Raw genomic sequence first — 12125 nt, 5'->3', positions numbered from 1 at the left:
CGCCGGCCACTGGAGGGCGGTACTGAGCTGCCGAGGTACCAGAAAGCAGGGAGCAGGTGAGTCTGTAATCCTCCCTCTCCCCTCCTCGACCCCCATCCCGCCCGTTAATCAACGCTGCCCCCCCGGCGCCGCCCGCCGCCTACTCCCCGCTGGGGGGATTTCATCGCGGCAGTATCGCCTGCCGCAGTATCGTCCGAACCCTCCCCCCCGGCGGGCGGCGGGGGGTTTTGCCTGGGGCGGGCGGGGGGCTTGCACCGGCCCTGTGTGCAGCGCTGTGTGCTGAATGATCTAGTATTGCTCAGAATGCTCATCTCCCTGTGTGTAAGCCTCGGTTTTAACTGACAGACTCAGTCACCGCAGTCACTCACGCATGCAGGGGGGAGGGGGGGGTCTGAATAGCCAGAAACACTCCCAACAGAGGAAAGAGGACAAATGTGCAGTCAGCACCAGTGCTTACCTTTATACCATCAGGGCTGGCCACAAGCACCATGGGAACATGAAAACCATAGAAGCGCACAACTGGCCCATACTTTTGTATCCTAGATAAGAAGAAATAATCATATAGAGCATTGGTAGTTAATACTCATAGCCAGAGGTGTTATTTCCCATTATTAGGGGTGTGTAATCAGAGTCACCACCCACAAAGCATCATGGCCACTATCTTTGGGGCACTACTGCGGCGACGCATTCAAATCCGGCTTTGGTCTGTAATATTGGGTCCATAGTCTTGCTCTCTGTTACTATAAACGCTCTCAGATTAGAAACGAGTTTAGCTCTTCCAAAGCTATGAATGTGAAAGTGAAGGGAGATATTCTGACTTTACCTGCTGAGACCGATGGTCGGTGATCCAGGAGAGCAACCCCAGTGCTGTAAAGTGAGATCGCTTAACTGCACCTAGAACACAGGTTCTCAAACTCGGTCCTCAGGACCCCACATTCAGTGCATGTTTTGCCGGTCTCCTCACAGAATCAAAAGTGAAATAATTAGCTCCACCTGTGGTTCAAATGTATCCGTGAGTAATGAGTGCACCTGTGCACCAGCCGAGTGACCTACAAAACGTGCACTGTGCGGGGTCCTGAGGACCGAGTTTGAGAACCACTGACCTAGAGTCACAGCAAGAGCACAGCGATCAGATGACCAATTGCCCTCACCAGTCCCTGGGTGTAGGAGAGTTCTACTCACCTGTGCACAGCGTCTAGTCCTCGGAGACAGAGGCGGCAGCTTACAGAGCACTGGGAATGCCCACATAGTGGCAAAAGCAGGGGGAGGGGCGTGGCTTGCGAGTTTGCCTTTCTCGTGAAACCGCACCTCATTTTATGAGGCCACACCCATTTTTCAGGAGCATCGCGTGCAAGAGTCCCGACTTCACTTACTACATGCAGTGCTGGGGGTATGGAATAGATATGTATGTGATGATGGCATGAGTGAAATCTCCACTTACCAGTTCAGGAAATAATCATAGATGAGCTCATTGTTCTTGGTCACCTTGGTTATTGTTGGATAATGCCCCATTAAGAAGCTGGGAAATAAAGCAGCAGTATATGAGTAGAGTACAAGAAACAAGGACTAAAGTACCAGCCTCACATATGGAACACAAGTTCAGGTTATTACACAGGGGAAGCAAATAGTGTTTACACCAAGGCAGAGTTTCCCAAACTCCGCCATCACAGTCCACGTTTTAGGGATATCCTTGCTTGATCACAGGTGACTTAATTAGTACCTCAGTCAATTTGATTGAACCTTCTAGACCTGGCATGTCCAAACTGTGGCCCTAAAGCTGTTGTGAAACTACACATCCCATAGTTTTAGCATTCCCTAATAGCAAAACTGTGGCAAGGCATGGAGGGCCATCGTTTGGACATGAATGCTCTAGACCCCAATATTTGTTGCTGTTCCATGCACCGTGCTAGCTACATGCAGGTACCACGCAACAGAGGTGGGGCTGCCACAAGTGTCCTGCAACATGAGCCCCCTGTATGACTATACACACAATATAATTACTGTGGGGTTGACCCTAAATAAAAGACACAATGCCATATACCCCATACTTACCTACTTTTGAAAATTAGTTTCAGGGAGATTATAGTTGGTAGCAGAATTTTACACAGCGCCTCATTGTGGGGGGGGGGTGTCATGCTCCACTTAAAGGGCGTGGCTAGTTCCTTATATGGAAAAGAGATTGTGAACGTGGCACCTAGAAGCGTTAGTGTGTACTGCTACATCATTTTAAAATGAATTATATCCATATGATGTAACAGTGTAATGTGGGCTAGGTGAAATGAGGGAGATTGCTAGACCAATGAGGGAGAGAGGAGATTGCTGCTATTTCAGGGAGTCTCCTGCAGAATGCAGGAGGGTAGACAACTATGATATACCCATCTCAGGACCACGCCCCTGATCAGCCCATCTTCCCACTGGCCACGCCCCCTATACACTGGCAAGAATATTATAATCTAAAAATATATTATAATCAACACTTTGTTCTAGCATAATAGCAGTGCAGACTCCTCACCTGTCTCTGGGGGGCCCCGGGATGTGGTCATACTTCATATGGATGTACTGGATATAGGCGCAGTACAGGAGGAAGCTGGCAGCAGCCAGGCCCAGTAGCAGCAGGAAGGCCCAGGAAATGAGAACCCACAGCCCCATAGTGACTGCACAGTGCACACAGAGAGGCCGAGGCTGGAGCTCAGGCGTGTGAGGGCTGCATGTACAGTATCCCTTATATAGGAGCAGAGACTCCTATCTACAGCCAGGGAGTGTCCTGTGTCGTGAGAAGGGGAGCGTTACATTTGCTAAGTCATTCTCTACAAGTGAGTGCAGGTCTGATAGTCCCGGCAATGCTCCTACTGAGAGTCACACTGGTAAACCACTCTTTGTGGCCCATTTACCAATGAATGCAATGTAATACAATCCTGGGTGCTAGAAATATGCCCAGATCGCATTGTTTAGTGCGCAGGTTCACAAACTCGGTCCCCAGGACCCCACACAGTGCACGTTTTGCAGGTCTCCTCACAGAATCACATGTGAAATAATTAGCTCCATCTGTGTCAGTGAGTAATGAATGCACCTGTGCACCTGTCGGATGACGTGGAAAAGTGAACTGTGTGGGGTCCTGAGGACCGAGTTTGAGATCTCCTGGTTTAGTGCGATCATATCAGGTGATATTTGGGATATTCGGTCAGCGAGTTGACAGTAATTAAGTCGACAGTCAAGAAGTTGACCACTATTGGTTGACAGGCAATAGGTAAATATGTGAAAAAGGTTGACATGATATAAGTCGACATTGACACAATGTCAACACAAGGAAAATGTAGACAAGTTGATGGTCGACACGTGAAAAGGAGCACCATGAGTTTTTCATGATTTTTTATAACTGAGTTGTTCTCACTTCACAATCCAAGTGTGTCCAAAGCGTGGGGACGCAGTGCACTTATACGGTATCCATGGCAACAGATTTTGACATAGACCCAAAAAATACTCATGTCGACCTTTCCCTGCGTCAATCATTTCCATGTCGACATTTGCTTGTGTCAACATTTTGCCAATGTCAACCCAGACTGTGCAGACCTTTTTCATGTGTCGACCTATTGCTGCTACTTTACCTCTCTCTTAGTACATAGGGTGCTGTTTGTTAGTGCCCAGCTCCTGTACGCAGCATTGACGCTGTATCATTTACTTTGTATCTCTTGGTTCCAGAAACAGGAATAAATCTGATTATTCCAGAAATGACTGTAAAAAGCAGCTGACAATCTGCTGAGATGGCAGCTACTACTCTGGGACAATAGCTTTATCTGACGACCGGCACATGTTCTCCATGGAAACAACACTACAGTATTTGCAATGTTCATGTTTTACTTATAAGGACATATATAACGCCAGCAGGGAAATACACAGGTAATCAGTCATATGACAGACACACGGCTGCAGTTCTGACATAGTGCTGCACGTGTGACAAAGTCCACAGATATCACTAACATGCTGATGACAGACTGAACACGTTACACTCATGCCCATAAATGACCATAATTGTCTGTCTCTCTGCTACGCTCAGCGCTGGAGATGTAACAGGCAGTAATTATACCTTTAATGTCCATTATCAGAGCCAATAGAAAAATATAATGCTTTCAGGTAACAGTCCTCAGGTAACAGTCCTCATTGCTGATGTTTTACAGACTTATTATCTATGACAGATGACGGAACAGTTCTGATTGGCTGCCCATCTATTAGGTAGGCAGGGATACTGGACTGTAACGCATTTCGCATCAGTAGCTCAGAGTTGGGCCGCCCGTCTCACCCCAATGGGGTTTTCTCCTTTTATCCAACAGATTACATTGGATCAAGCTCACAAGAAAAGTGCAGGTAAGTACTTGCTGATAACGCTGCACTATGGATAACTTTAAGGGGAAATAGGTGCTGGTATAAGGGATCTATTTTAGCAATAATAAGGGGGCAATAGTAATATTAATTATATAATAAAAATAATAATAATATATAAAAGGCTAACTACTCCTCATCTCTATCTATGAGATGAAGTACCACCACTGACCACTAGAGGCCGCATGACAGACCAAATTACTCCTTTGTGTGCTAAAAGATGTCATAGCCAAAAGTGAAAGGAATTTTTGCAGGGACACGGATCTGTTTCAAACTTGCTGGATATGGTGAGAGGGAGCTGTGAAGACAGATTGAAGGTAGGAACAGATAGGGACTGCGTATGTGAAAGCTCTGATTTCCTCTGATTTCAAAGCAGGATCTTATTGTCTATCAACTGTCAACAACTGTCATGTGATTTGGGATAGCCAATAAGCTCCTGCTTTGAAATCAGAGTAAATCAGAACCTACACATCTCTACTAAAAACTGTCACAGCTCAAAGTGAAAGTAAAAACTGTCACAGCTCAAAGTGAAAGTACATTGCAGAAGCCGTCATTTTGATGGGCTTATAACTAGAGTTATTAATACTTTAGGAACAAAATTGATCAAAACTGTAAAATAAAACCCAAGGGTCCGCACACATGTCTACTATATAACACGTTGCCGTTTCATAAACTAAAGGCAAGCCTGCTGGGAAAGTGTGTGGTATTCTGGCTCCAGTCGGGATTCTTATGGTTATATACCGACATCGGAACATCTAAATCCCGACCGCTGAATAGCCCCTGTCCGTTGGAATCCCGACTGGGTCATCCGGCATCCCTGGAAAAATGACCCAGTGATACATTTACCCGCTGTGAGTAGCGTCGCATCTATAATCCCTCTTGCCAGAAAGCTTGGGGCGAACTAACAGCCAATAGCGCACGCATATTTTACAGCACCGTACAGACAATACCTGACCATTCACATCAGTCCCTGCCCCAGTGGAGCTTACAATCTATATTCCCTACCACATGTACACACACACATTCACGCCAGGTAACATTTTTGGGAGCCAATTAACCTACCAGTATTTTTTGATTGCGGAAGGAAACCGGAGCACCCAGAGGAACCCCACGCAACCACGGGGAGAATATACAAATTCTGCACAGTTGGGGCCATCGTGGGATTGGAACCCATGACCTCATTGCTGTGAGGCAGTAATGCTAACCATTACACTGTCAGTGATTCATTATCTGTTATAACAATACATTAATTGTATTATAAATTTAATATATTATTTATATATATATTTATTATCATCTAGTTATTTTCATTTTCTTTTTTAAACATGGTAATGCATTTGTGTTTTGTAAATTTGAGCGTATATACAGTGTGTGTGTGTGTATATATATATATATACCACCTCTAACACTGTGATTAAAGAAACACATCCCGACAATTGTTCTGAGACTTCAAAGCCTCTGTAATTGTGTAACTAGCACTGTGAGTGAGAACTTATTGTAGGACCACCTAACAATCAGCTGTAAAGAGCTGGTGGACCATGGCGGATTCCTGGGGTGACCTGACCTCAGGCTGACGTGATATTTATTGGCCAGTCAGGTCATAGCCTTTGCTTATTACACTCTAGTGCTGTATAATCTTATAATTAGCTGTCCCACATGTGCAGGGGCAGCCGAAGGCTTTGAAGACTTTTCCCTTGAAATTGTATATAGCAGCATTTTATGTTATATCATAGTTACCTCCCCTCTGCATTCTGCAGGAGACTCCCTGACATAGCAGCAATCTCCCTCTCTCCCTCATTAGTCTAGCAATCTCCCTCATGTCACCTAGCCCACATTACACTGTTACATCATAGTTACCTCCCCTCCTGCATTCTGCAGGAGACTCCCTGATAAAGCAGCAATCTCCCTCTCTCCCTCATTAGTCTAGCAATCCCCCTCATGTCACCTAGCCCACATTACACTGTTACATCATAGTTACCTCCCCTCCTGCATTCTGCAGGAGACTCCCTGACATAGCAGCAATCTCCCTCTCTCCCTGATTAGTCTAGCAATCTCCCTCATGTCACCTAGCCCACATTACACTGTTACATTATAGTTACCTCCCCTCCTGCATTCTGCAGGAGACTACCTGACATAGCAGCAATCTCCCTCTCTCCCTCATTAGTCTAGCAATCTCCCTCCTGTCACCTAGTCCACATTACACTGTTACATCATAGTTACCTACCCTCCTGTATTCTGCAGGAGACTCCCTGACATAGCAGCAATCTCCCTCTCTCCCTCATTAGTCTAGCAATCTCCCTAATGTCACCTAGCCCACATTACACAGTTACATCATAGTTACCTCCCCTCCTGCATTCTGCAGGAGACTACCTGACATAGCAGCAATCTCCCTCTCTCCCTCATTAGTCTAGCAATCTCCCTCCTGTCACCTAGTCCACATTACACTGTTACATCATAGTTACCTACCCTCCTGTATTCTGCAGGAGACTCCCTGACATAGCAGCAATCTCCCTCTCTCCCTCATTAGTCTAGCAATCTCCCTCATGTCACCTAGCCCACATTACACTGTTACATCATAGTTACCTCCCCTCCAGCATTCTGAAGGAGACTCCCTGACATAGCAGCAATCTCCCTCTCTCCCTCATTAGTCCAGCAATCTCCCTCATGTCACCTAGCCCACATTACACTGTTACATCATAGTTACCTCCCCTCCTGCATTCTGAAGGAGACTCCCTGACATAGCAGCAATCTCCCTCTCTCCCTCATTAGTCCAGCAATCTCCCTCATGTCACCTAGCCCACATTACACTGTTGCATTATAGTTACCTCCCCTCCTGCATTCTGCAGGAGACTCCCTGATATAGCAGCAATCTCCCTCTCTCCCTCATTAGTCTAGCAATCTCCCTCATGTCACCTAGCCCACATTACACTGTTACATCATAGTTACCTCCCCTCCTGCATTCTGCAGGAGACTCCCTGACATAGCAGCAATCTCCCTCTCTCCCTCATTAGTCTAGCAATCTCCCTCCTGTCACCTAGTCCACATTACACTGTTACATTATAGTTACCTCCCCTCCTGCATTCTGAAGGAGACTCCCTGACATAGCAGCAATCTCCCTCTCTCCCTCATTAGTCTAGCATTCTCCCTCATGTCACCTAGCCCACATTACACTGTTACATCATAGTTACCTCCCCTCCTGCATTCTGAAGGAGACTCCCTGACATAGCAGCAATCTCCCTCTCTCCCTCATTAGTCTAGCAATCTCCCTCATGTCACCTAGCCCACATTACACTGTTACATCAGAGTTACCTCCCCTCCTGCATTCTGAAGGAGACTCCCTGACATAGCAGCAATCTCCCTCTCTCCCTCATTAGTCCAGCAATCTCCCTCATGTCACCTAGCCCACATTACACTGTTACATCATAGTTACCTCCCCTCCTGCATTCTGAAGGAGACTCCCTGACATAGCAGCAATCTCCCTCTCTCCCTCATTAGTCCAGCAATCTCCCTCATGTCACCTAGCCCACATTACACTGTTGCATTATAGTTACCTCCCCTCCTGCATTCTGCAGGAGACTCCCTGATATAGCAGCAATCTCCCTCTCTCCCTCATTAGTCTAGCAATCTCCCTCATGTCACCTAGCCCACATTACACTGTTACATCATAGTTACCTCCCCTCCTGCATTCTGCAGGAGACTCCCTGACATAGCAGCAATCTCCCTCTCTCCCTCATTAGTCTAGCAATCTCCCTCCTGTCACCTAGTCCACATTACACTGTTACATTATAGTTACCTCCCCTCCTGCATTCTGCAGGAGACTCCCTGAAATAGCAGTAATCTCCCTCTCTCCCTCATCAGTCTTGTAATCTCCCTCATGTCACCTAGCCCACATTACACTGTTACATCATAGTTACCTCCCCTCCTGCATTCTGCAGGAGACTCCCTGACATAGCAGCAATCTCCCTCTCTCCCTCATTAGTCTAGCAATCTCCCTCATGTCACCTAGCCCACATTACACAGTTACATCATAGTTACCTCCCCTCCTGCATTCTGCAGGAGACTACCTGACATAGCAGCAATCTCCCTCTCTCCCTCATTAGTCTAGCAATCTCCCTCCTGTCACCTAGTCCACATTACACTGTTACATCATAGTTACCTCCCCTCCTGCATTCTGCAGGAGACTCCCTGACATAGCAGCAATCTCCCTCTCTCCCTCATTAGTCTAGCAATCTCCCTCATGTCACCTAGCCCACATTACACAGTTACATCATAGTTACCTCCCCTCCTGCATTCTGCAGGAGACTACCTGACATAGCAGCAATCTCCCTCTCTCCCTCATTAGTCTAGCAATCCCCCTCATGTCACCTAGCCCACATTACACTGTTACATCATAGTTACCTCCCCTCCTGCATTCTGCAGGAGACTCCCTGTAATAGCAGCAATCTCCCTCTCTCCCTCATTAGTCTAGCAATGTCAACACAGTTGATATGGACACTGAAACGTGTCCATGTTAGGGTGCTCGCCATGCTTCGGGCACGGTGCCTTGCTATGCTCGGCACACTATTTTATTCTCCCAGCACGCCCAAGTGGATGGTAGTGCATGAAATACCGCCTGTCGGCACATGTCAGCTCAAAAAAATGTGAAAAAAACCATGTCGACCTTTTGACTGTCGACTTAACCCATGTTGACCTAGACTCAGGTACTTATGTATTATCACGGCGCCCACTAAGCTATTTGCCTAGTGGCCAATTCTGCGTAGGGAAATCGCATCGCATCGCATGGGCCATTGTAAGTGCTGTGCGATGCGATACAATTTTCCTATGTAATGTATTCAGTGCTCTTTTATTTATATTGTATAGGGTGTGCAATGCCATTAGGTATACAATAATGACATACAATGAGGTCTTACCCCCCCCCCCCACTATCCACGCCACCCCAAAGCTTGGCGAGTTCAGCGAGACCCGCGAGAGGCGGCGTAATGTGTCCACCAAACTTTTCATATCCCTACTATCCACATCGGCTTGGAGTTGATTTTATATACTGTGGAGAGCGCAGCTCGCCACCGAGCCCGAAGCGTGGCGAGGGGACGCGGAATACATGTAAAGTAATCCGCTTCCCCTCATGGGGCGCGCTGCGCTCGCCACACTATATACAATCAACTCGACGCCGACGTGTATAGTAGGGGTATGAAAAGGTCGGAGGACGTGTTCCGCGGCCGCTCGCCGCGCTTCGGGGTGGCGTGGATAGTGCCTAAAACCTCATTGTGTCATACAATGGTAATGTAGTGCCATCGTAAACCCTATATATGCCTCCCGCACAGGGGCTAATTTAGGGGTGAGGGCGCCCGTAGGCACATTAATGGCCGCCCCCCCCTGCCCAATTGTATTATTTTTATTGATTAGTTATAAGCCCTCATTTAATGATTGCCAATTTAATATCAGACATGCCACTCTTTTCAAGATGGAATATAGTATAGTACAGTGGATATTTTACAGTTACTGGTAAATTTCAGGCTGACAGTACTATCACATGCATCCAAGTGCCGCCCCCAAACATGTGCCGCCCCTAGGCACGTGCCTCACGTGCCTAATGGGAAATTCAGCACTGCTCCCGCACGCAATGCAGTGAATAAATTACATAGGAAAACCTCATTGTATGTCATACAATGGTAATGTAGTGCCATTGTACACCCTATATATGCGGGAGGTGCGATGCAATGCGATTCGGTGCGATGCGATCCCCCAGGGCTAAGAGAGCAGTGAATAAATTACATAGGAAAATTGGATCGGATCGCTTTGCACGGCCATTACAATGGCCCATGCGATGCCATTTACCTATGGTGCCGTACGTAAGAAACTTGGGCGCCGTGATAATACGCAAGTACCTAGACTCATGTCAACCTTCCTGCATGTCGACCTAGACTCATGTCGACCTAAATGCATGTTGACCAACATGCTGGTGACCCAATGACCGTATCCCAGTTGGGTCATATGATTAGTATGTTCAAATACAGGATTGGGAATAATATGGAATTGGGAGATTATTTGTTCACTAACAGGCCTATACTTTTTCTGGAACACATTGTCGGTGGGGTGATTACAACTACTGTTAATTAATTTAAATCAAAACTGGATATATTTTTGCCCACTAAGGGAATCCTATAGATATGACTTACTCAAGTCAGTAGTTACAAGTTAAATAGGTTGAAATCGATGTACTAACGTCTTTATTCAACCATAATTACTATGTTACTATGACCTGTTCCAGGACACACACAACTCTCTCTACACCAGGCATTCCCAACCACGGTCCTCAAGGCACACCAGCAGTGCACGTTTTAGTGATATGTGCCCCATACATCAGCAATCACAATTTATGGATTTTCAGATATAGGGATATTTTGGCCAGATAAATGGATTTTCAGATCTATCCGACTTTGCCCACACATTACAGATTTTTTCAGTGATCGGCAGATTTTTCCATCTAAAGATTGCATCTTCATATCTGGAAATTGCATCTTCATATCTGGAAATTGCCCCAATCGATTGTCATTTCAGCTGTTCATAATGTAAATAGATGAAGAAGACGAATTGGGAATGCCCACACATCTAAAAAAGATCTGCAGATAATACCAGATTATTAAACATGTTTAAAAACCTGATTAAGCAATCGATTGGCGATTGTGATTGGGATTGCCAAAAGGGGGAGCCCACACATCTAAAATTAATTGTGGCAATCATCTCCATATCTGAAAATTGTCACAATTAATTGCTGATGTATGGGGCCCTATATCCAGGCTTCAGCACAGATGGTTTAATCAGAATCCCTCAGATACTAATTAAGTCACCTGTGCTTGAGTCTGGATATCACTAAAACCTGCACTGTTGGTGTGCCTTGAGGACCGTGGTTGGGAATGCCTGCTCTACACAGTCTACGTGGATTTTCTACTTCATTGTGATTTCTGTCACCTGTGGTGAAGCGCCTTAAGGGCCCCATACATCAGCAATTAATTGTGACAATTTTCAGATATGGAGATGATTGCCACAATTAATTTTAGATGTGTGGGCTCCCCCTTTTGGCAATCCCAATCAAAATCGCCAATCGATTGCTTAATCAGGTTTTTAAACATGTTTAATAATCTGTATTATCTGCAGATCTTTTTTATATGTGTGGGCATTCCCAATTCGTCTTCTTCATCTATTTACATTATGAACAGCAATCGATTGGGCAATTTCCAGATATGAAGATGCAATCTTTAGATGGAAAAATCTGCCGATCACTGAAATACATCTGTAATGTGTGGGCAAGTCAGATAGATTGTAAAATCCATTTATCTGGCCAAAATATCACTGGATCTGAAAATCCATTAATTGTGATTGCTGATGTATGGGGCCCATTACTTATCAATTATATAGTTCAACACAGGTGATATATTAGGGAAGTTCAGGTGGAGAGCATTTGTCTCTCCTGGAATGGGTCATGTTGGAGATACCTTGTGATCTTTGCAGATGGAAAGGTCGCCATCTAGTGTTTACTTTTCATAACGGCATGTATTATTTATTTGGTACTTGTTTAGTTTCACGGCGGAAGCTCTACGCTATGCTATGTTTGAATCTTGGCAGCACGCCAACGGCTGCCTTACTTCTCTAAGCTACGTTATCAGCGTAGCGTCAGCAGCAGCGCTACGCTAATTTTTTACTACGTTATCAGCCTAACGGCTGCCTTACTGCTGTAGTTAATATGAAGC

General features: G+C 45.8%; 1 protein-coding gene and 1 long non-coding RNA gene across 7 annotated transcripts in view; one reads left to right on the top strand and one right to left on the bottom strand.

Moving 5' to 3' along the window:
* The window catches only part of LOC146049623 (cholesterol 24-hydroxylase-like), a 92312-nt gene that overhangs the window by 53079 nt on the left and 27108 nt on the right, over positions 1 to 12125 (bottom strand). For 4 of the 6 annotated variants that reach the window (XM_083166184.1, XM_083166187.1, XM_083166183.1 and 1 more), the window contains exons 1-3: positions 2513 to 2655; positions 1442 to 1519; positions 458 to 539 (exon numbers count right to left, since the gene is read on the bottom strand). In XM_083166184.1, coding sequence (XP_083022310.1) covers positions 458 to 539; positions 1442 to 1519; positions 2513 to 2649 — 297 coding nt within the window. In that variant the 5' untranslated portion in view covers positions 2650 to 2655. Of the gene's footprint in view, positions 1 to 457; positions 540 to 1441; positions 1520 to 2512; positions 2656 to 12125 lie in introns of those variants that run through there. The other 2 variants (XM_083166185.1, XM_083166188.1) reach the window with 1 other exon arrangement.
* LOC146049968 (uncharacterized) lies at positions 4032 to 5497 on the top strand. The gene is made up of 4 exons (XR_014466244.1): positions 4032 to 4074; positions 4176 to 4230; positions 4329 to 4362; positions 5462 to 5497. It is a non-coding gene; the product is annotated as an uncharacterized LOC146049968 (long non-coding RNA).

This window comes from Crinia signifera, chromosome 12 (assembly GCF_055691185.1).
Source record: "Crinia signifera chromosome 12, ASM5569118v1, whole genome shotgun sequence".
Taxonomy (NCBI): domain Eukaryota; kingdom Metazoa; phylum Chordata; class Amphibia; order Anura; family Myobatrachidae; genus Crinia; species Crinia signifera.
The sequence above is the reverse complement of the archived record's forward strand: the minus strand, read 5'-3'. Positions and strand labels throughout refer to the sequence as shown.